This window comes from Dermacentor andersoni, chromosome 8 (genome assembly GCF_023375885.2).
Source record: "Dermacentor andersoni chromosome 8, qqDerAnde1_hic_scaffold, whole genome shotgun sequence".
Classification (NCBI taxonomy): Eukaryota; Metazoa; Arthropoda; class Arachnida; order Ixodida; family Ixodidae; genus Dermacentor; species Dermacentor andersoni.
The window spans coordinates 12,657,632-12,683,339 of record NC_092821.1 but is presented as its reverse complement, the minus strand read 5'-3'; the positions used below and the strand labels follow the sequence as shown (position 1 = coordinate 12,683,339).

At 48.0% G+C, this 25,708-nt stretch overlaps 2 protein-coding genes across 2 annotated transcripts in view; both read right to left on the bottom strand.

Moving 5' to 3' along the window:
* Positions 1 to 25,708, bottom strand: part of LOC126526663 (WW domain-binding protein 2-like) — a 97,280-nt gene that overhangs the window by 46,425 nt on the left and 25,147 nt on the right. Inside the window, exons 3-4 of the mRNA XM_050174527.2 lie at positions 15,125 to 15,263; positions 2,165 to 2,257 (exon numbers count right to left, since the gene is read on the bottom strand). Coding sequence (XP_050030484.1) covers positions 2,165 to 2,257; positions 15,125 to 15,263 — 232 coding nt within the window. The remainder of the gene's footprint in view (positions 1 to 2,164; positions 2,258 to 15,124; positions 15,264 to 25,708) is intronic.
* On the bottom strand, positions 18,975 to 25,607 carry LOC140219932 (uncharacterized). Its single transcript, XM_072290112.1, has 2 exons — positions 24,634 to 25,607; positions 18,975 to 19,118 (listed from the first exon to the last, which is right to left on the bottom strand). The coding sequence occupies exons 1-2, from the start codon at positions 25,498 to 25,500 to the stop codon at positions 18,975 to 18,977; spliced, it is 1,011 nt and encodes a 336-aa protein (XP_072146213.1). The 5' UTR covers positions 25,501 to 25,607.

The following is a 25,708-nucleotide window of genomic DNA, read 5'->3' as shown; positions in this document are numbered from 1 at the left end:
TTTAAGGACAACATACATAAATGCAAAAAAAATGCTTTTTCTTTATCCAAATGTGGAAAACACATTGAGATTAAGCATAATCAAAAAGAAAAATATTTTGTGAAAATTTTTTCAGCAAAAGGGGGGAAATCCCAGGCAGAAAACTGGAATTGCGCCTCACCTTGAGCCACCTGTGGTTTCGTTTAGAATTTATACAGACAGCTCTCGTCACATGTGACCTGCAGGGGCACATTTCATTTGCTTTACGTGACATGCGTGACACCACTGCAGCCGTAGATCCTGAATCAGTCTGTCTCCTCTGCAGATAATTTCCAGATAAGGTGAGTCACATGCCAAACTTCCTCCTCGTCCTGTGCTCCTGCTCTAAACAAGCAAATCATGCTTGCTGCTTGTGATTCAGTGTTGGCCAAACGCATTTAGCCAGAAACTTTGTACTCAATACTGAAACTCACCAAGAAATGACAGGGGTGTGTGAATACCAAACAGTACATTTAAAATCAAATATCAAACTGAATGAAGAAAAAAAAGCCGGATATCTAATCGAACATCAGAAAAATTTTCCTAACCTTATTGCTTAAAATTTTGGGCAAAATAAACGCAATGACGCACATGCTTGGGAGTTTCCTAGCATTGCGCAACAGGATTGCGTAAGCTATCAGAAGCTTACGTTCATTGAAATCAAGATATACAGTTAAACCTCAATATATAGAATGCGGATATATCTAATTATTGTGTATATCAAACACTTTTTACATCACCTGGGAAATCGCATGCATTTAAAATTTTTTATTTCAACAGGATCAGGCGTAAAATGGATATATCGAACTCGGCCACTCCAGACTATGTGCGCTCTTGTTAAGAGGCAGTGAGCTTTCCCACAACACCCTCAAAGACAGCGGTGGCACGATGGTCGTTTTTAACTGCTGCGCACTATAGCTGCACACATTGATTGCATCGAGGATGCCATTTGAATGTAGCGGCGTACACAAGCGGCGGCTTGGATAGTTCGACAACATCAACAACTCATTGCATTTGCTGCACTGACTTTTCGGTGCCGTGCTCTGCACCTGCCATGCCTTACGAGAACTGGCGGTTCGCATCCGCAAAGACGCGTGACAGCGTGCGCTCACTGGGCTCACTGATAGACGCCTTGGCAGATGCCACTTAACACTTCGTTATTGACAGTATTTCAAAAAGCTTCAATTGATGGATGTGGAGATCACAGCAGAAGTAGCGGCCAAACGAAGACACTGCAGAGGTTGATCCTGTAAACGGTGATGTTGCCCAGCTTGCGACTTCAAGTGAGGCTGTAGCTGCTTTGGGCCTTCTTTCTTCTTTCTATTTGGATGATGTGGCGCCACTGTGCATGAGTTAAGGTTGACTCATTAGATAAGGAGACGGCTTGTTTCGATGGTTAAAATTTTGATGATATGGCGCCACTGTGCATGGGTTAAAGTCGACTCGTTAGATAAGTAGACGGCTTGTCTAGATGGTTAAAATTTGGATGATGTGGCACCACTGTGCATGGGTTAAGGTCGACTCGTTAGATAAGTAGACAGCCTGTTTCGATGGTTAAAATTTGGATGATGTGGTGCCACTGTGCTTGGGTTAAGCAAGACAGCGCATTGTGGTGTCATCTCCCTTCTATCCTTGTTCGCTGGTGCTAAATGTGCTTTCCAAGTCAGTTTACCAACACGTCCAACAGATGGCCATTAATTTACTTTGGTTACAGGAACCTCCACGAGAAATTTGACCTCAATCTAAGCATTTTTCACATGTTTTTGCTGTTTGTGCCATTGGCCATTTTTGGTAAGATCATTCAGTCAAGCCACCAACTACAACAGATTTTCGCATAATGGGGCATATAATGCTTTTGCCTTATTCAAAATTTGGCTAATCTAACTAAACAAACAAAAACAAAGCTTTGTCATGTACCTCTGATGTACAAGAATGAGGACGCATGTCGTACTTTCTCTCCTTCTGTATACAAGAAGTGGCTTTCTTTAGCATTTGTTTCTGTTGTCCTGCATAAATTTCCTGGTGGCACAACTGAGTAGTACCCGCCATAGCCCGAGCAGCTTGCACATGCCCTTCCCCTCAATGGCATTTCAATGTCACTCCTGCCATCTTTTCGAAGCCCCGAGAGTGGAACGGCAGTGCTCACCGCTCTTGCCGGCCTCCATCATGGCCTGGCCAAACTCGATGGCGCCGCCCTTCATGAACTTCACCTTGAAGGTGCATTTGCCCGTCCAGTTTCCTGCAGGCACAGAGGAAGAATTCAGTCTATGTGTAGAGTCACTTTTTCAGGCACACGACCATCTCGCACAAGTCCAGATCAGGCACTGCTGCACGCATAATGCATGCATGCATTTTGACAGACACTGTAGACAGCGGTAAAGCTGGCTATCACTTGTGCATTCCAGTGTGTGGCCTGAAAGAAACGGGTGCCACGTGGCTCTACCCCACACATGCTGTTACTATGCAATGTGACGCACGTGCCTGTCAGGCGCTAATCGGCGTTGGCACGAGAGGTGTACGCGTGCGAGTGTGCCCTAATTGGTATGAGCATTGGGGTGTCCTGCTGGGCCCCTGGGGTTTCATCCAGCATAGGGCACAATTCCTTCTTCAAGAGGATTGAACAGATATAAGACTGGAACCTGCCTATCTACTGCAATAGAATGAGGCAGTGGCGACACATAACGGTGCTTTGGGGTAGTGCCAAGGGCGCATGCGCATGCAACAATCAGAGTTATCTTTAGGAGAATCAAAGCTAATAAACGTTCAGTTGTTGTTTGGGATGTGTGATGTTCACACACCTTGCTCTGCTGAGAAGCGCATTCCAACATTAGAACAAAAAACAGAAACAGTGCAACACAGGACGAGCGAGTAAAGAGCACAGGACAGAGCGCTGACTAGCAACCAAATGCTTTATTTACAGAAGCAGCATATAAAGACATCACTGAATGTGACATTAAGAACAGAAAAAGAAGGATAAGAAGGATAAGCGTAAGCATATTCACAAGTCGCCACTTGTGAATATGCAAAATGCCTCAAAGATTTTCCGTGCACGCTTTTCACTGTATCTGCCAGTTATTTAGTACTTCTTAAAGATCAGGGTGCAACCACACATGTTACTGTAGGCAGCCAGATGACTGCACGGGTTTTCTTTTAGTGAAGCGGCATGCTCGCGCAGGCGATCATTAATGCACCTCCCCGTTTACCCAATATAGCAACGTTTACAATCTAGTGGGATTTTATAGGCGACCTGCATTGTACAGTCAATGAAGCCGCTAACATGATTCTTACAGCAACTTTTACATATGACAGTATCCGCCCTGCTGACTATTTTGCACAACCCGCTCAGTTTATTAGGGGCATTGCACACCACCCTCACTCCTACCTTGGCCGCAATTTTCATGTTATGGAAAGCACGGTGTACATAAGGAATGACTTCAAGCCTACATCTCGAAGGCGGTGACTGCATAGTTTGTTTTCCGGCATTCCGTAACTCTTTTACAAGGCCACCAGCAACACTGCACAACACGCTGGGCGGGTAGCCTGATGACATTAGTCTGTTGTGCTGAAAACCTCTGTTCAGCAGAGTACTCGCACAAACACATGAGAGCAGCTACGAACATACCTTAGCGATGCCCGTTTTATGAGTTTGGGGTGTGTAGACGAAAACGGGAGAAGCCCTTTCTTTGAGTGAGGCGAGTAGCTCCAGCACACGTGATGAAGTTTTAAAACAATTTCAGTGTCTAGAAACCTTAACCCGTTATTGGTGGGCTCTTCCGTTGTTAATGCAAAATCCTTCATTATCTCACTGAAGGCGTTATAATTGTTTTGGAGGTTAACTCTGTGTCACAAGGGTCAACTGGATAAAATGCTAAAGAATCGTCAACAAAGCGGAATATTCTTATGGTTGTCAGCTGAAGGCGAGCGAGTAAGCCCCTGTCATAGCGTGCCAACAAAATGCCGATAAGTATGGGTGCCAAACATGAACCTATACACACTCCCTGCTTTTGAATCAAAAGCTTATTGTCGTGACAAATGAATGGATTTTAGGTAGTAGGTGAGCATTTCCATGAAACTGCTGACACTTGTTCCACAGGCATTTTGAATCCTAACTACCCTATGCTCATCGATGCAATCACCCGCTTCCTCGAATATCAGGTTTCTTGGTAATGAATAGTACAAGTCTTTGACATCAACAGAAAAGGTGCGGGAGTGCAGTGGACACTCACTTTGCAAGAAAGTAGATACTTCACGTGACTTCCGGATGAGGAAAGGGTCGTCCACTTCCAGATTTCCCAGGGATTTTTGCAGGAAAGCACCTAGGAGTCGCTGCCAGGTTCCCGGCTCCGATACAATCACATGAAAAGGGGTTTCCATCTTATGTGTTTTTGCAAAGAAGAACACAGTCAAAGTTACTCCCTTCCTTTGAAGTCCTCACAGGGGATGCCAGCTTGGTCAGACCTGACAATTTGCATACCGTTTGGCTGCTTCGGCTTTCACCTTTGCTGGCTTGACTTCACTGGCGACCTTGAAGTGGCTGCTCAGGACTTGCTCAGCCTTGAAAGATGAACCAACCAGCCCCATTCAACACACTGCTAACGTTCCAACATTGGTGACCTCGAATCATGCCGCAGCATCATGGCTGGTGCACCAACGTCACCGACTTTGACATCCATGACAGACCCCCCCCCCCCCCCCCCCCCCGGCAGTCTCTTCAGTCGACGGTAAGCTGCCCCCTTTTGGAATGCAGACCCTGCACTCTGGTTTATACAAGTCAAATCACAGTTTGCAGCATGACGCATCACAGCAGACTTTATAAAATACCACTACGTAGTAGCAGTCTCCCGCCGGCCATAGCCAGTGAAATAAGGAATTTTTTGGTTGCACCGCCTGCCGAAAATGCATATGCAAAGCTGAAAGGTCCACCGAGTTACGCCTTGTGGACCACAAAGACTGCAGAAATTGCTTTGCGGCACAGACCTCGGCGACCGTACTCCTAGTCGGCTCTTGTGGCACATGCAACAGTTGCTCGGCGAAACAACAAGCGCTCTAGACGGAGCAGTGTTTCGTGAACTTCTTTTGCAAAAGCTACCTTCAAGTGTCCGCATGGTCGTCGCTGCATCAGAGCAGAAAGATCTAACCGCGGTCGCCGAGATTGCCGGCCGGCTGGTAGCGATCACCTCGCCCACTTCACTGGCGGCCGTGCAAGCACAGCAGTCTTGAGAGGAACTTCAAGAAATGCATGACGAGATTTCAAGACTCACCGAGACACTATCAACATTGCGGACAAGCAGAAGGATGCAAACATTAAGTGAGCCAAACCCACCGCTATCACAACCTCAGCGTTGCAATATATGCAGGTATCATCGGCGGTTCAGATCTGCTGCGCATAACTGTTCCACACTGCGCGCACATGGGATGCAGCCGCAGCAAGCGCTGAGGATGACCAGTGCTCCTATGCTGCCTTTAAGTTGTCCCTCGGTATTCTTTATTACTGACCGCAACAAAGTAGTTCGTTTCGTTGACACAGGCGCCAAGGTGAGCATCATACTGGCATCGCAAAGCGAAAGAAAAAGCCCTAAGGCATCATCACTGCAAACCGTCAATAATAAGGTGATATAAACATATAGGCATTGTTTGCTCATGCTGAACTTCGGTTTCTGCGGAACGTTTAACTGGGTCTTCGTAACTACCAAGTCTGCGCCATATTAGGTGCAGACTTTCTGCAATACTTCGGTCTGTTGGCAGATGTCTGCTCCAAGCGGCTTCAAGATCCCTTTCGTTGTGGAGCAGTACAAGGCAAGCGATGTTGGCACCGTCCTCTCAGCCCGACCTTGCTCAATCTGTCCGGAGAAATGTACTTCACTGCCATAATACAGGAGCTCTCAGAGCTGACACGACAGCTACGGGCATTCGCCAAAGTGAACCGCAGGGTTCAACATCACATCGAAACCGCAGGCCCACCGGTCTATGCGCGGCCACAGCGCCTTTTCCCCGAGAAGTTGTGGCTAGCATGGCAGGTGTTTGCCCACATGATGGAACTTGGGATAGCACGTCCTTTGTCAAGCCCATGTGCGTCACTTCTTCACATGGTCCCCAAATCAACGGAGGGCGATTGGTGCCCTTGTGGGGACTGTCAAGCACTGAACCGAGAAACCGTACAGGACCGTTACCCAGTGCCACACATTCACGACATGACCTCTTGCCTGCACGGTGTTAACATATTCTCAAAAATGGATCTCGTACAAGCACATCATCAGATACCCGTAGCACCAGAGGATGTTCCCAAGACTGAAATAACAACGCCATTTGGAATGCTCGAATTTTTTCGGATGCCTTTTGGCTTACGGAACGCAGGCCAAACTTTTCAATGGTTCATGGATGGCATTGTTAGAGGCCTCGACTTTTGCAAGGTTACCTTCAAGTGTCCGCATGGTCGTCGCTGCATCAGAGCAGAAAGATCTAACCACGGTCGCCGAGATTGCCAGCCGGTGCAGGCCTCCTGCCTGCACGGTGTTAACATATTTTCAAAAATGGATCTCATACAAGCACATCATCAAATACCCATCATCAGCAGTTCATCCAGGCCGTGCAGGCCTGGATGACCTGCTGATTGCTAGCCGCACTCCCAAAAGAGCACGAGAGACATATCCGCTGCGTGCTGCAGCAAGTGGCAGAGCATGGGATTGGTATCAATCTGGCAAAGTGCATGCTTGGGGTACCGTCAGTATCATTTTTGGGCAACAGCATTTCAAGCACGGGAGTACAGCCACAGCAAGTCAAGGTCGAAGCAGTACGCTGGTTTCCACAGCAGAAGAACATCCGCCAGCTTCGAGAGTTCCTGGGACTCGTAAACTTCTACCATAGGTTTGTCCGAAAATGCATCAACATCCTTCACCCTCTCCTACAGTCAACTTGCGGCATCAGGAACTAACGCAAGTGCCACTCAGTTGAACAACCAAGCCACACAAGCATTCCAGCAGATTAAGGACGTTCTCGCAAATGCCACTCTGCTCGCATACCCACAGCTGCGTGTTCCTCAATGCGTAACAGTGGACGCTTCCAATGCAGCTAGTGGAGCCGTATTGCAGCAGAAATTGAGCAGAATGTGGCGACCAGTTTCCTTCTTCTCCAGAAAATTAGGCCCGTCCGAACAACGGTACAGTACCTTTGGTAGGGAACTCCTGGCCATATGCGCTGCTATACGACATGTAGAAGGGTGAGAATTCTTTGTACTCACGGAACACAAGCCGCTGACCTATGCGTTGCGTGCGATGAACTCAGATACTGGTGCACACGTGGCACGGGAGCTCTGCCAGATGTTATACATCGCAGAATTCCTGACGGGTATACGCCGTGTCAGCGGGGCGGACAATGCTGTTGCAGACGCCCTTTCGAGCAGCTCACTGAATGCTGTCAGTCTGCCGAGCGGCGTTGACTTCACCACACTGACGACTCAACACAGTGACAGCGAGTTGAATCACCTACTGAAGTCTACAACCACCGCCTTGAAGCTGGAATGGTTGACTGAAACCACAGGATCCGTATGCTGTGACATGTCCATAGGCAAGGCCAGACCGTTCGTGTCCATGAATCTTCGCCGCAACATTTATGACTTGCTGCACAGTGTTTCGCATACAGGGATTGAAGCCACTCAACAGCTGTGCACAGCGAGGTTCGTGTGGCCGGGAATAAACGGGGATGTCCGACGCTGGACATGAGAGTGCCTCGCATGGCAGCACTCCAAAGTGCAGCAACCTACTGTGACCCCCTTGGGATCCTTCCCTGCACCAGACGCTCGATTTGCCCATGTACATGTACGCATTGTGGGACCATTACCCGGCTTGTCAGGGGCAAAGCTATTTGCTAACTTGCATCAATTGCTTCACGCGGAGGCCAGAGGCCGTCCCCATTCCAGAGACGGCTGCTGATATTATTGCCCACACTTTTATCTACCACTGGGTAGCCCTGTTCGGAGTACCATCAACAGTGACTACGGATTGCGGAACACAATTTGAATCTGTCCTATTTGCGAACATCCCATGGCTCCTGGGAACCTCCCGCATCAGAACAACTGCCTACCATCCCATCAGCAACTGTACTGTGGAAAGGTTCCACCGGCAGCTGAAAACTAGCCTGACGGCAACTGCGAGTCACAGTTCGGTGGAGGCACTGCGTTTCGTTCTGTTGGGAATTAGGACGGCTCTGAAAGCAGATATGGGGTGCTGCTCGACAGAATTGGCATACAGAACAACACTTTAGCTTCCAGGGGGAGTTTTTCGCTGACAGTAAAGAAGCACACGTCCAGGCAAACACCGACTACACCCTGTGACTGCGGGACATCATGAGCAAGCTACAGGCTGTCTCTCCATGTCCGCCAGCAGCACGGTTTGTTCACGTGCACCATGACTTCTCCTCTTGCTCTCAAGTGTTTGTGAGGCACAAAGCCATACAGCGTCCACTCTGACACCCGTATGATGGGCTGTTCAAGGCGGCGAAACATGGAGACACGCACATTACGATCGACAGAGGTGGCCATCACGACGTGGTTTCGCTTGACTGTGTAAAACCAGCACACGTGGACTGTGACAGTGAAGTACCTGCAGCACCTCGAGCTCCATCCCCACAAGGACCCCGACCAGACCAGACAGAAAAGGCCCAACAAGCCGTCAAAAGGTTCATGCGGAGTGGACGGTAACCACAGCATGTCATATGAGTGCACCCATAGTTCGCGCACTCACTAGGAGGAGGGTACTGTGGCGACGCATAACGCCACTTTGGAGGCAGTGCCAAGAGCGCATGCGTGTGGAACAATCTGAGTTATCTTCGAGAGGATTGAAGCTAATGAAAGTTCAGTTGTTGTTCGGGACACGTGATGTTCACTTGCCTTGCTCTGCCAAGAAGCACGTTCCAACAAGGCAAACAATGGTTTATGTTGATAAAACAATCGGAGATTCCAAGAAATTTTGCAATGTTGACGCATCCTTAACCACAATGTCTAAGCAGCTTTGGTCACAATTTACTAGAAGGAAGAATGACCATCTGAAAGAATTAGTGTGGGAATTGAATTCACTTATTGTTTATGTTTGTTGTATGACAGCCCCATTTGATTCAGAGATGCACCCTCAAGTATGCTTTTTAGCGATTGTGCATTAGCTGCCACAACCAATTACAGGTGTGTAAACATATGGCCCTATTTTACATGGTGAGGAGGAGTCTTGAGCAAGAAGCACAGCTGGGGAGCAGGTTCCTTGGCAGCCACTGAAGGCTTGTGATGTTTCTTTAATGGCCAAAAGTAAATGAATGGCCACATCTATAAAATACAAGTTCAAACTACAGTAAAACTTGATTAATTCGGATTTCATGGGACCAAAATATTGTCCAAATTAAATTAATGTCGAATTACAGATGGTATCAAGAAAATAATAAATACATGCTTACTACATCAACACCAGTTTACTTACTGAATGAATTGGCCAATCCTGCTTATATTTTGTGCAAAGGCAGTGAAGCCGCAGCAATTATTATCATCCCATGACTAATTAGTGCCCGCAGCAGCAAAGGCCTCGGACTTTCTTTGCAGTGCGGCGACAGCACAAGACCTGACCTGCGTCTTCATCTGAAGCATGCTATTCACTACTGCGAGCTCACCCCATTCATTTTTTCACCCTTGTGCTAGCCTGCAACTACATTTCATCCTCGACAGCTTCCACCATGTTTGACAGTGCACTAATTCAGAAGAAAACTACTACAGTCAAATCTCAATATGACGAACTCAGTTAAATCAGGAATTTAATCAATTCACAGTTTTTGTTTCAGCAGTGAAAATAACTTCACAATTTCCCAGAACATCCCTGGTAGATAGTATTGCCATGAGCATAACAGTTGGCTGTGTAGTGGGTTTGCCGCTTCTGCAGAAGCTGAGGTCGACGACGAAGACGCACTCTCAGTGAAGGTGTCGGACGAAAACTGTCTGCATCCATTAGATTAAACTTAATACTTTTTGTCATATATACAGTAACGCGACTGGTGGAGGTGCTGGGTAAACTGTTCTGTGCACTGTGACCAACAAGAAGCTCCCAACCTAGATCTCGACACCTTCGACGCTGGCCTTAGGCACAGCCGGCAACAACTAGGACTACCAGCAGAACTGGAACCTCTCTCAGTAAAGTGCACAACTATGACAACCAGTTCAATGAGTAGCCAGACTAGAGAGACCACCACTCCGCCTGCTCCGTGGATTTTCAACACGCCGTGAACCCCGAGGTCGTTTCACGGTGACGCATTCGAGGATGTTGAGGACTGGTTGGACCACTACAATAGAGTTGCCATTGTCAATGAATGGGACGACCACCAGAACCTCCGGTATATCTACTTCGCCCTCGAGGACTCAGCATGCATCTGGTTCGAAAACCATGAAGCTAGTTTGGCGACCTGGCAAGATTTTTGTAGCCAGCTGTGCAATACCTACGGAAGTTCAGACTGGAAGGAGCAAGCAGAACGTGCTCTCAATTCTAGGGATCAAAGACCAAATGAGAGCCACCATGTTCACTGAGGACATGTCGTGGCTGTTCTGGCGCGCTGATCCTGGAATGACAGAATAAAAGAAAGTACGCTTGTTGATGCAGGGCGTGAAAGAACACTTGTTCGCAGGTATATTGCGCAAACCACCAGGTACCGTAGCGAGATTCCTCAACAACGCAACAACAATGGAGTGTATGCTACAGCAGTGGTCGTTGCAGTACGAGCATACAAACAACTTGACATCGCTCGTCGTCTATGGCCACCCCTGATTTAACGACCCTAAGGGAGCATGATTGTACGCTAGGAGCTGCAATACGTTTATGCAATGTCTCCTCAATGCCACATGATTGCTTTAAGTGATGTGGTTCGCGAAGAGGTTGGGCAGCTGGTACAACCGCTGGCCGTACCGCCAGTTGCAGCCCCTCTCCTGACGTACGCTGAAGCCTTAAGATCTATGTTGGCAGTCGGCTATCCAGCCCACCCACCCACGCAAATAATGGCATAGCACTTCTCAAGCCCTCAGTACTTTTCCAGCCCTCTGCCTTCAGCAAGTCCAAGCCTAAACGTGCGGCAATCCAGTGTTTGGCACACTCCAGACAAACAGCCACGCTGCTACTATTGTGGTGAAGCAGGTCTCACCTATGCCGCAAGAGCACATACCGCCAGATAGGCCTTCCTGGGTTTCGCCCAGACGCACATCGACCCCATGATCGTGAGCGTCTCCGAGCAAGAGTACGTACTTGGCGAGCCAGCAGACCTCAACGCTTCCGTGGTGCCGGTGCCAGTGCCACCCTCCATCTCCTCGACGTTCTACGTCACCTGGCCAACACTTGCCATTCGCTCATGGCGTTGGGGGCCGATCCATCAGGTCCCCAAGCCCACGGCGGAAAAACTAGGTGCAGCGACCTCCGGGGGACGGGGCCGCTGTTGACGAATCTATAAAACATCCTTCTCCTCCAATACGCCAGCCGACAGCCAACGATTCCCTTTCATCGCTGCATGCCATCGACTACAAAAGTGTTTCCGCAAACTTCCCCATTCAAGTCGACAACTACTTGGTCACTGCCCTTGTGGACACTGGCACCGATTATTCTGTTACGAGTGCCGAACTAGCCACTGAACTGAGAAAAGTCACAACGCCATGGGACGGACCAAGCCTTCAGACAGCAGGTCGTCATCTCTTTACGCCGATTGGGAGATGCACTGCCAGGCTCTAAATCCAACAGTCAACGTACGCTGCTTCGTTTATTGTATTGCGCGAGTGCTCGAGGAAAGCCATCCTTGGGATGGATTTCCTTCGCGACACAATGCTGTTATCGATCTTCGGGAGCCGATTATAACATTTTGCAACAACTATGCCCCAGTACTGCAAGATAGTAACATGCGCAAGACAACACTGCATGTTGTTGATGACCCGGTGACATTCCTGCCGCGAACTAGTATGTTTGTAAATGTTGAAAGCGAGTGTGACCACAATAGCAGCGGCATCGCTGAAGGAAACCTGTCGGTGCTCTTGGCTCGGGAAGTGTGTCGCCTGCGGCATTATTCAACTGAACCGCTGAATGACTGAGCTTTTAGTGATGAACTTCAGCAGCGAGTACCAACACCTGGTAAAGCAAACGGCTATTGATCACTTTCAAGATATTAGGGATGCAATAGGCACTACACTTGCTGAGCTTTCTGCAACCAACAAGAGTGATGCCATGGTTGTCAGTACAGACGATTAAATCCTGAGCTGTCAACCACACAGAAAGAGTAAATACAAAGTATTTTATGCATGTTCAGTGATTGTTTTGCATCCCCATCAAAAGTAAAACACACCCCCATCGCAAAGCACCGTATAATAATGAACCCGACCGAACGTCCCCTGCTTCAGCACGCCTACCGTGTGTCATAAAAGGAGCAAGAGGCGATTCGTTGTCAAGTGAAGCAAATGCTAGACAACAATGCAATTCAACGCTCAACCAGCCCACGGGCATTGCCCGTCGTACTTGTCAAGAAGAAAGCCGGCACTCTTCGGTTTTGTGTGGATTACCGCAAACTGAAGACGGTGATAAAAAAAGATGTCTACCCTCTGCCCCGCATAGATGACTCTCTAGACCGCCTTTGACACGCCCGATACTTCTCCTCAATAAATTTAGGCAGCAAATACTGGCAGATAGAAGTTGGCGAACAAGATTGCGAAAAGACTGGTTTCGTAACTCCTGGCAGCTGTCCGAATTTAAGGTGCTGCCCTTCAGATTATGCTCAGCTCCTGCGACCTTTTAAAGGATGATGGACAACGTGCTGTCAGGTCTTAAGTGGGAACCACGTCTCGTCTATTTAGACGACGTCGTTATTTCTCGGACATTTGAACAACATTTGCTGCGACTTCAGTCCGTGTTCCTTGCGATTTGAGCTGCAGGCTTGTCATTAAAACCTGAGAAACGCCATTTTGGTTAGCAGGAACTTAAGTTTCTCAGCCACATTGTTAGTAATGAAGGTGTTCGGCCAGACCCAGAAAAGAGTATGGCTGTTGCTGCATTTCCACCACCAGCCAACAAATGTGACGTGCGCTGCTTCTTGGGCCTCTGCTGATACTAGACGTTTTGTGGAGAATTTTTTCCAAGATCGCAGAACGCCCCACTGGTTTAACAAATGAGGATATCCCGTTTGTTTGGGGCCCGGAGCAGAGAGCCGCTTTCTCCGAGCTTCAGCGGCGCCTCCAGACACCACCCTTACTTGGGACACACTGATGAAGATGCCGACACTGAACTGCACACTGATGCTAGCAACATCGGCCTCGATGCAGTCCTTGTGCAGTGGCAAGATGATGTTGAACGTGCTATCGCTTACGCTAGCAGCACGTTAACCTCTGCCGAAACAAACTACTCTACCACTGAAAAGGAATGCTTAGCTGTCTGGGCAATAGCTAAGTTTCAGCCATATTTACACGGTCTTCTGTTCAGAACGGTTGCTGACCATCATGCCCTTTGTTGGCTAGCCAATCTCAAAGACCATTCAGGACGCCTTGCCAGGTGGAGCCTTCGTATTCAAGAATTTGATGTAACAATCGCGGCACAATGACACTGACTGTCTTTCGCGCGCTCCACTTGCAACAGTGTCAAGCGATTCTGATGATGACGGTCTTTTCCTTTGCGCTGTCAATATATGACTTGGTTCAACGACAGCAGGACGATTTAGAACTCTGGTAACTTATCGACTATGTTGAAGGCCAAAGTTTGAATCCTCCACAGATATCCACACATTCACCATCTTCGTTCTGTCTCCGCAACAATGTCTTGTATAAAAAGAATTTCCACCCATCAGTGGCTGGACACCCCCTTGTAGTTCCGTCCGTGCTGCGTGCCAATATTCTGTCTGCCTGCCACAACGAGCCCTCTTCAGGCCATTTGGGATTCGCACGTACCTTGGCCCGAATTTGACAATGCTACTACTGGCGTAAGCTTGCCGAGGAAGTCGAGCGTTATGTGAAAACTTGCCGTGACTGTCAGTGCCGAAAGACTCCACCTCAGCGCCAGCCGTTTTCCCGAAGCCTATTTTACCGCCAACACAACCATTTCAAGAAATTGGCATGGACTTGCTCGGGCACTTCCCTAAGTCTTTTGCTGGCAACTGCTGGATCGTGGTTGCACCTGATTGCGTGACGCAATACTGCGAAACAGGAGCCTTCCAGCGAGCCACTGCCAGTGACGTTGCACACTTTTTCATCCACAACATAGTCCTCCGACATGGTGCACCAACACTAGTCATTACAGATCGTGGTGCAGCTTTCACAGCTCAGATGATGCAAGATGTCATGCTGCTTAGTAGTACAGCTCATTGCCAAGCCACTGCATACCATCCTCAGACCAACGGTCTTATGGAGAGGTTAAATAAAACAATTGCCGACATGCTTTCTGTGTTTGTTTACAGCGAACACAAGAACTGGGACGATGTGTTGCCTTTCGTTACATTTGCATACAACACTGCTGATCGAGAAACAACTATGTTCACTCCTTTACGCTTGCTCCACAGCCATGAGGCAACAGCCATGTTGGACGTCATGCTCCTCCGCGAACAATACGACATTACCACTGACGCAGAGGAATTTACCCGGTTTGCAGACACTGCTTGCAAGCACAAGAGCGAATCCAGAATCACGAATCCATAGAATCCCTTGTCCATAGACCCCTTGTCGCACTAAAATTTACTTAGACTTGTTGGTACAAAGAACCTCAGACGAGTGAAAGTTCCTGCCTGCCTCCACCACTGCCACCTCCAAGAACATCAAGACAGCTGCTAACACTTACATAGATCAGTTCTTGCCCCTGCTCTCTGTAAAGCCTTCGGCCGACTGAGAGCATGAAAATAAATAAGCAAATAATATCTGAATTTGTTGATCTTTTCCACCATTCGTTGATATGACTCGTTAAAACACTGTGTTCACACAAGGGTCAAATAAACGAAAGCCGACTGTGCCGCGTTTTGGTTGCGAGCACAAGCAGTGCATTGTGGCTGCTGGTTACACAAGTGCCTTGAAGGAAAACAGGCTCTGACCTGGCAGGTGTCAACACGACTAGGGAAGCGAGCCCCGTGTGCTTACCGTTCTGCTCAGCCTTGACGACGCCCTTGATGTAGTTTGCGCCAAAGATGGGTTGCTCCAGTCCGAGGTTGCTCATGGTGAAGAATGGGAAGCTGAACGACTGCAGGAAGTCCTTGCTGTTGCTGCTGGTGAACACCATCTGAAAATGGGCAGACACAGTGGGGACTGACGTTAGCTACCAAGTTATCTAAACAAAAGAGTTAGAGCAATGATCATAACCGAAAATTGGAGGACACTTAAGCTTCACCCATTAAGAGTGGAATGTGATAGCATTCAAAGATCCCCGACTGCTTTTGACGCTTCCCGGCAACTGCACCTTGTGTAACCATAATGTTTACCGGGAAACGCTGGCAGCGAATGCTATGCACAAAGGTGAGCTTTCTGGTAGGAACGCGGCTTCTTGCATAGGCCGTGATGCAGTGGAGGCAAGCGCCATCTGGAGGTGTTGCAAAGAACCGGGCCTTTATGGCCTTTGAGATTCGCATGCCAGCGCATGCAAATCTAGGAAGCTATGGTCGCTTCATGAATGGTAGAAATGCTGGAAAAGGGGTTTGTGTTTAGAGTTTTCCACGTAACAGAATTATGTTTTCTGGTATATTCAAAGTACAATCCAACCCTACCATGTCTTCAGGTTTTGTGTAAGCTGTATTTTATGATTTTTTCTGACATATTTTACCTTGAGCAATTCAATTAGTGTGGTAACTTCCTTGCATTACATGGGGGGCCTGCCTGCGAGGTTGGGTATGCGTGGGTCGAAATAATTTTTTGCTGAAACAACGGTCGACGCTGGACACCAACGCCAGATTTTCCGCGACACGGGGCCTTTAACACTTTCACACTAAAACAACAGCCAGAGATGGTAAGCTGCAAAGATATTCAGTTTCTGGAGTAGGCTGTCAAACTCTGCAGTGGCTGGAAACACATTCTTAGAAAACTGCATGTTATTGATTTATCCATATCATAAATAAGCATATCGAGGAGTCATTCAATGCAAATATGTTGTTTTCAATGAAGTATCATTTAGTAAATGAGTGGCCAACCGTAGAGTGCAAGCACCTTCACAATGTCAAAATTCTCCAAGGCTTGTGCTGCAAACAAAAGCTTACACGTGCGGGAACATGAAGTCCATATTAACTCTGTTTGCAAATAACTTGAAATAAATTATAACTTTATTTTTTGCACTACTGCATTTACAGTGTAGCAACATAGAACTATGTCGCAATTACATAAAGGGAAAAGTGGTCCTGCTGTTGCAAGCATACAAATGCTCACAAATAACATGAAACTTTACCACACATTGGCCTTACTTCGTCTTTTTTTTTAGAGTGTGAATGTTTTTCACTTTTGTTTTTGTCTTATCTAATTGTTGTCACCAGTTACGTGTTACCTTTAACAATGCTGCATATCCCCCCTACGTAATAATAAATAAATAAATGAATAAGTGCATTGGCCTCTTTCACAAAGATGCCAGAGTGGCCTCGCAACCTTCCACAATGGTTGTCTGCATTAAAATAGCTATCAAAGGACTACTGCAAGAAAATTTCACTTTGGCTGAGTTGGTTCTAAATGAATACTAGTACTGAAGCAATGTTGCCAAAACTGCAAGGTTGGTAACAGTCTCATTTCTTCTTATCAGCAGCCTCTGCACAGCAGGTGAGCAGGTGACACATGCAGTCAGTGGTTTGTCATTACGGCGCGCATACCCTGACCTCCAAGGTTTCTTCACTGCATCGTGCACAATATACAATCTCGAAGGTTGTGCCAGTTGACACAATGGTGCTCCACATTCCAGGTTCTGTGCCATTTATGGCAAGCAGTAAAGTGTCCTTTTTGTAGTTTCAGCATCAAGAACATCTATTATCTGCAAACTTTGTGTGATGCATCCACTTGTATTTGAAATGTAAAACCTTGCATAAAGGACACTCTGTATCTGCACCAACTGGGCTTTTTATGCTGCCCAAAATTTTGGTGCAGATAGCCTGTAAAAGAGCACGCAGCCAACCCCGATTGCCCCATCCAAACACATGCAAAATGCAGAAATGCTGTTCTGAGACAACTGCCAGAATGATCTGCATGAAATTTCTTTCATTTGAGGAAGAAAGCGTAATTCTAGAAAACACAGCAACCAATATACTTATTTAGGAGCTCAATATTTTATAATGATTGCTGAAAATTCGTACTACAAAAAGAAATAGAAGCATGAGCTTCACAAATTGGTAAAATATATAACCTTACAAATTTGTAAAAACAAGAGCTCACATGTTAGAGCATTTAAAGTTTACAACTGATGTGTTTTATTAGTGCGTACATCAGTTGTTCCAAACTCCTACCCACAAATTAGCGGTACATTTCAAAGCAGTACTAAATATATAAATTTTGCCTAATTTAGATGTTATTTTAGGTTCAGTTTACAGAATTATGATGTTCCCGGCTGTGGGAGGTCATAGGTTCAATTGCAACCGTCACCGCGCACCCGACGGTTCAAATGGGCACACGCATAATTCAACCTAGCGTTCAGCTTTCTTCCGGGGTAAATACCCTTGGGAAAGGAGTCTGCACCCTAAATTTCTGCTGAAACCCTCGCGAGCACACACATACACAGAAAATAAGTCTGGCGATTCCATAATGCTAACTTCTCAATAGATGGTTGTGTCGCATCAGGCTGAGTTAGCCGCAAACTTGGTACTCGAGTTTTCTGAAACTTTATTAAAATTTTAGATTTTTTCTGAAAACATCTGCAACATAAAGGAGCATGCACCTCCTAGAGTTACTCGAATTTTCCCTCTTTCTTTTAAATGCAAGAAAGTTCAATCGAAATCGGGGCAGTGCTTGCCGAGAAAACACCATTCCTGTTGTGTTTACGTGCCGAGAGCCAAGATTGTATTCAGTGGAAGCAAGGAATTGCGTTGGCAACACTGCAACAGGTGTGAACCTGCTGCCTCCTGGTGACAGCAAAAGACAATAAAATGGCCAACTACAGCCGCTGGCTGTGGCTTTTTGTTGCGTTGCGCCAATTACGCATACCTGTGTTGCATCAATGCATCCTCAACCCATGCTACGCTATAGTTCCCGTGTACTTAAACAGTAACGCCCGTGCTAAAGTTAAAATGGTACTGTTCACACATAAGCACCCATACAAGGCTGCATGGGTATTACTAAATGTGAACAGTACTCATAACAGGTGCATGTAAACAAAAGCGTATCGTTTCGGGAATTATGAGAATGCCTTTGCTGTGGGACAACAACTGGCAAACAACTGGCACTGGCTAGTGCCACACTGAATAACGACAATACAAAAGTGGCGGCCACAAAGCTGACCGCACACAATTTCTTATGGCTTAAGAGTACATGCGGTGAAACAATGACAACGACATCGACTACCTGTGCAGCACATCGCTGACAAAAAGAGAGCACAGGTGGCGGCAGCAGGGAAAGAAAAGAGGTAGAAGAGGTAGTAGGCTCGAGGGCAGCGGGAGCAGAAAAAAAAAAACTCGTTCGACACAACATTCGAGGAGCCGAGGTATACCAAAAGGCTGCCCGGGTGAACCACTGGACAACCTCCTGACCGTTCGTGCTCCTGCGGATGTCGGTGTCCTGTGTGGTTACCACCTACTCGCGACTGTTCCTGGCGAGTACTGTTCCTGGTCGATCTGACCTCTTACCATTCCTGAACGTTCGGGCCACCACCACCGCTCACCCAGCAGTGTTTCAGCAAGTTGACACACTACGTTCTGCTTAGCGACAAAATCGTCCCGTCACGGGCGCATGCTACTGAAGACGACGAGAATGTGAGTGCGAGCAAGAACTTGTAGCATAGAGACTTAGCATGCATGTGTGGCATGTATTTTAGTTACTGCACAACATGTACGCTGGAGGACCGAGAGTTTGGCACCGAGACACGTGTTTCGGGCCTTAGAGTTTGCTTGATCTTAGGGCCCTGCAGGACTGGTGTCTGCAGGGCCTTCGAAGAGGATGAAGCATTGGCTGCTTCCACCTAGGGGGTGGGAAGGGTCACTGTGAGACCACTATGCCGGGCTCAAAGGACACCCGAGGCCTCTGTGACACTGCCCCCACCTGCGTCACATCGGCATAACTTCTTCGCGAAAGGTATGACAATCGGTTTCGTGCTTCATAGAACAAGGTTTTTTCCTTAACAGTTAGTACAATTACTTCTTTTTTTTTTTTCCAACAAGGGCAAGACTGCGAGTAAGCTGGATGATCTCCTTTGCAGTTAACTCAATGTGGCGAAGAGGTGCAGTTGTCAGATTGGTGATCATTTGGAGCTGCATTTAGCACAGGTTGTTTGGCCTTGTCATGCATGTGAAGCATGTCCGAACCTTTGGCACTTGAAACATCGTCTGGGGTTTGGGATATATGGTCTCACATTGACTTTAACATAATTTGCATCGAGTGAAGTAGGCATTACGGTCGTTCCGAAGGTGAGTACAACATGTTTGGTGGGGATTTCTTGGTCATTTCTGCGGATGACAATTCTTTGTACTTTTGTCACATTTTGTTCTTGGAAACCCTTAAGGAAACCCTCAAGCCAATAAAGTCTTCTTCAGATATCACTAGGCCACACAAGGTTAACCCTTGCCGCCATGGAGAAACGAAGTAAAATGAAAAGAGAAGAAGACAGGAAAGGTCAAAAAGTGAGAGAGAAAGAGGAAGATTTGATGAAAGAGAGAGGGAAAAGGCAACTGCCAATTTACCCCAGGTGAGTCATTCTGGAGGTGCCATCTATGTGAAGCAGAGACCAAAAGGGCGTGTTGCCTCCGCCAGAGGGCCTTAAAGGTCCAAACACTCAGCATCGGCTCAACCCCCAGGATCCCCCTTTCCCCAGACGTGACTAAGCTGCGCACGGCTACACGCGGGAGGGGCCAAGCCTAGTGTGATTGGGTGCGTGGTGTTGCAACACACCAAATGCCTGCTGACGCAGGTACCCCTGTGGGGAATAATTTGAAATAATTACACATTGTTTCAATTCATAAAAAAAATATAAATGAATAAATATAATTACGTTCAGCCGCCAACTTGCGACACTAAGTGCAGCACTACCACGCCCCGCAACTTCTGCCAGCACGCCTAGGGACAAACACATACAACATCCGCTAGGAAACTCCTCCGTAGTACCTAGGCAGAGTCATGTATTCAAGGAGCAATAGTCCCCACGTTTCCTCTCTCGCACCCGCTCTTACTTGCACATGCGCGCACATGTCCGGCGTCTCCGCAAGTGCCACGCCCCGCTGTACCTACTAGCAATTGCACACACGCGCCCCGGGTGGAGCATAGAACGTGGCTACTTCCGAACATAAAAGGTGCCGAAAGGCCTAGAATTGGGAAAGGACGTCACTACAAAATAGCGGCCTTGGTTTTTCTTCCATGGCTTCTTTACACTGGCATTTCAGCAACCACTCGCGTATCCGCGTAGGTGCGTGGCGCTTAGTCCTGGTTTAGTCTCGTGAACTGTTACATTCGTTGCACTCCTAAAAAGTGCTGTCTATCTGGTTTCTAATCTCTCAAAGGGTTACTGCTAGATGCTTGCCGATCTATTGCTCACAGGGGTGCGATTACATCTGTTCACAAGCGGGCACTAACGATGCTGCCGTGTACAAACGATCTGCTGTGCCTGTATTTCGTTTCTCGAGGCTCAGCTCGAGAGAACTGATTGCCCCTCCTTGACGAAAGAACGAAAGATTATTGCAATAAATACAGTTTACTGCAAGTTTCTGACTCATTTGGTTTTTCTTAAGGGCTGACAACCATCAAGTTCTTTTCGCGCACGCTCACATACACGGTTTGATTATGCCATGGGTGTGTGCGCTGCCTGCTCTGCTGAAAGTGAGTAGAGTGTCAATTCCCCAATGCGGACTACTAGCCGAAGTGCCGAATCAAAATACTGTATATCTACTTCAGTGTACGCAATTTTGTATTCTTATATTAAGTACTTATGGAAACCCATCTATATTCATGAATAAACAATGCATGTTTACCTGCAGAAACTATATATTTTGTCACTTTATGGTGACTAAAAAAATTGTCTTTTCCTATATAGGTCAGTCTCAAGATTTTAAATCTGCAATAAAAAATTAAGACCCTGAGTGTCGTGTCCGCTGCCGGAGCGGTGATGCAAGCAAAAGACTGACGCCACTCCGATGTAGTCACGAACCCAAAAAGCCCCGTGTTTATTAGACAGCCGCTTTTTATCCCTTTTGCTCCATGACGTCACAGCCTGCGCACATGAGTGCCGAGTCAGATCAGAGAACCGATAATACTACATCTCCCCCCCCCTTTTTTTTTTACACAACACATAGAAAACAAATGAACCACAAAAACAACCAAACACTATGAAACGTACAAATAGGATGAGTATACAGCACTCAAGTGTAGCCATATCGCTGTGGCGGCCTTATTTCTCGACCATAGCGTGTCATATAACCACCGGGTCTCCCGTCCTCATATGAGGCAGCAGCCGGCGTTGAATTAAGCACAGAAGGCTCTGCCGAGGCTTTGTTTTCCTCAGACTGGCCTGCAGCGTCTGTAGTCGCAGGAAAATCATAGAATGGGTCATGCACGCCGGTTCGCTCGCTGTACCGGACCAACGCGCGTCTGTTTCTCTCTAGTTCAACCCCGTCGTCTGTCCGCACCCGATAAGACCGAGGCCGCATGGCCCGACTCAACACTTTTGCTGGAATTTTGCTGTCTTTTATCCATACCTGGTTTCCCGGAGCGAGCAGCGGCAGCTGCGTTACCGCATGGCGGCAATCGTAGTCAAATTTTTGCTTCGTCCGCGCTTTCTTGTCTTTGTATCGGAGGCTCCTGAGACCACTCGTCATTGACGGTACTAGCTTTTTCGGGTGGACGGGAAGCGTAGAGCGCAACCGTCGGCCCATCAATAGCTGGGCTGGGCTTGTACCCAAAGGACCTGGGGAGTCCCTATAAGCTAGGAGGGCCAGGTACGGGTCAACCGCTTTTTTCAACATCCGTTTTACCGTCTGCACTGTACGTTCGGCAGCTCCATTTGACTGCGGGTACCTGGGGCTGGACGTGACGTGATGGAAGCCATAACTAGTGCCAAACAATGCAAATTGTGCGGAAGCGAATTGAGGACCGTTGTCTGTTACGACAAGTTCTGGAATCCCGTGCCTAGCAAATATACTCTTGATTTGCTCAATAATCGCCGCCGAGCTCGTGGAAGATAAAAGGGCAAGCTCTGGATAGCGCGAAAAATAGTCTACGACCACGAGATACGATCTACCATGCAAATGGAAAAGGTCAGCTCCTACCTTCAGCCAAGGCAAGCTGGGGGACTCTGATGGCATCATGGGCTCGGCTTTCTGAACGCGCAGTCTCGCGCACTCTCAACAACTGTTTACCAGAGCTCCTAGCTCAGCGCCGAGACCCGGCCACCACACAGATTCGCGGGCCCTTGCGCGACATTTCACAATGCCCTGGTGACCAACATGCAATGAACAAAGTATTTCACTTCTTAGGTTCTGAGGCACCACAAGACGAGACCCATGCAGAAGCACACCGTCACATATTGTAAGGTGTGCTCTCTCCGACCAGTAAGGGCTTAGCCAACTGCTTACTTTAGCGAGACGTGGCCAGCCCTGCTTACAATACAACCGAAGTTGTTGGCAGGTTGAGTCTTTTTCTTGCGCGAACTTTATTTTGTTCCAATGGGCTGAAAATTTCAGTTCGCTAATGCAGCCTTGTGCATGGCTCGATACTTCACCGCAATCCAGCTCCCCTATCTTTACATCCGCTTCCGTGCAAGGTGCCCGAGAAAGGGCGTCAGTGGTGCCAATCTGTTTTCCTGGGACATAGGAGACTGAAAAGCGATATCGCATGAGCCTCAATCGGAATCTTTGTATTCTAGGGGGAAGCACATCAAGGGGTGACTGACCGAGTAGCGATACGAGCGGTTTGTGATCTGTCTCAAATTGAAATTCCAGCCCTATCAAAAACCCTTCCAGCCTTTCTGCCGCCCACGTCAGCGCAAGTGCTTCCTTTTCTATCTGCGCGTACCATTGTTCTGTTGGCGTTAATGAACGAGAGTGGTACGCAACTGGCCGCCTTTCCCCATCAGATTGCACTTGCATGAGCACACAGCCGAGACCGAATGACGACGCGTCGGCGGACACAATAGTGCGCAGCTTAAGGTCGAATTTTGCGACGCATTGCACCGAGGTGATCAATTCTTTCAGAGTCTCGAAGGATTTTTGCTGAGGCAGGCCCCAGTGCCACTCACGGCCTTTCAAGAGAAGACTACGGAGCGGTGCTGACATGTCGGCAAGGTTGTTCACAAACCTTGCCAGATAGTTTATCATGCCCAAAAACCTGCGGACATCAACAACATTTGATGGCGTAGCCATATCGTTTATGGCTCGAACTTTCTTGGGATCCGGCGCGATACCCGCCGCATCGACCACGCAGCCTAAAAACGCTACTCTTCTGACACAAAAAGAACATTTTGCCCGATTGAGTGCTACCCCCGCTGCAACCACCCTTTTGAGCACTGCCTGCAGCCGTTCATCATGTTCACGCTCAGTAGCTCCGTAAACCAGAACATCATCCATCAGGTTCACTACTCCTTGAAGGCCATCTAAGATTTCCGCCATTCGCTTTTGAAAGTATTCCGGGGCCGAGGTGATACCGAACGGCAGTCGCTGGAAGCAGTACCTACCAAAGGGGGTGATAAATGTTGTTATTTCTTGACTTTCTTTCGCCAATTTAACATGGTGAAATCCTGAATTGGCATCTAATTTCAAAAAGTATGTGGCTCCCGCCAATTGTCCCAGTGCGTCGTCTATGGTCGGCAAGACAAACCGTTCACGTAGGACGCTCTTGTTCAGCTGGGTTAGATCCACACAGGTTCGAACTTCCCCACTTGATTTGACTACTGGAACCATTCCTGCACACCATGTAGTTGAGCCATCTACCTTACGAATAACATTGCTTTTGACCATTCTGGCCAACTCTAGTTTGATGGGGTTCTTTAACGAAATGGGTACCCACCGCGGCACGAAAATTGCAAAGGGGACAGCGCCCTCTTTCATGCGAATGGTGTATTCGCCTGACATCATGCCCAGTCCAGAGAAGAGCTGCAGATACATGTGCTCGTACTGTTTATCATCAACCACATAAAGAAATTTGACTACACCAAGTGCTTCAATGGCTGGGAGCCCTAATAGGACACACTGCAGCGACTCTACAACGTACAGTGTTCGTCACGTTGTTTTGCCTTTCCAAACAATATCTGCTGAAAAACAACCATTCACTTCAAGGCGCTGATTCGCAGCGCTTCTCAACACCGCTTGTGACCTGTCTATACGAGGCGGTACACCGGGGAAATCGGGCGGAACAACAGTGACTTCGGCTCCTGAATCAATTTTCGCACTTAGGCGTACACCATTGATAGACACTTCCGCGTATCTGGCATTTGAGCTGTTCAGTGTCCCAACAAAAAAGTTTTGTGCATCGCCTTCTAGCATAGACACGCCCACCTGGTTGTTTTCTGTTCTCTTGTGACACGCCACGGCGGAATGTCCCTTGATACCACAGTGGTCACACCGCGCTGACCGTGCAGGGCACCGGGTTCTCGGGTGGCTTGACCGTCCGCAGAACTGGCACGCCTGCGTTCGCCGCTGTGCTGTGGCGCCAGGCTCCCAGTTGTTGGACGGCTTCCTCGTTGTTCGTCGGACTACGTCAAGTTCGCCTGTATTCGCCTCGTTGCTGACGGTCCGGAGTTCCAGTTGCTGTCGGTGAACTGTTTCCTTGAGCCTGGCCCTCGCCAGAGCGATCGTTAGCGTAAGGGTGGCATCCATCTGGAGCGCTTCCGACAGCTGCGCGTCCTCGAGGCCGACCACAAATCTGTCACGGATTATTCGATCCCGGAATTCTACAAATTCACAGCGATCTGCAAGCTCGTGCAGGGCTGTCACAAAGTTGTCCGCACTTTCCCCGGGTTCTTGCTTTCGTCGATGGAAATTTGCGCTTTCATAGACTATATTCTTCGTGGCCACAAAATGGGCGTCAAACTTTTTCTTCACCGTCTCGTACCTTCGAGACTCCTCTTCGGTAAGGCCGAATGTCTGAAAAATTTTCCTTGCCTGCCTGCCCATGGTGTACAAAAGCGTTCGCACCTGGGCCTCTTCCGTTCTGTCGTTGAGCCCCGACGCGTAGCAGTAGTCGTCGAATGACATAATCCATTCTGGCCATTCGGAAGTCCGGTCGAAGTTGAAGGGTGTCGGTGGCGGGACGGCTGCCGGTGGCGGGGCTGCCGCTGGCGGAGCCGTCATCGTGCAGATCGAACGCCGGGTGAGCGCCACAAAGGCAACTAGGATGGGGGGGTCGACCACTTCTGACACCATGTCGTGTCCGCTGCCGGAGCGGTGATGCAAGCAAAAGACTGACGCCACTCCAATGTAGCCACGAACCCAAAAAGCCCCGTGTTTATTAGACAGCCGCTTTTTATCCCTTTTGCTCCATGACGTCACAGCCTGCGCACATGAGTCAGATCAGAGAACCGATAACACTACACTGAGAAGTAACATCTGGCAAAAAAAGTCAACCCTCAAA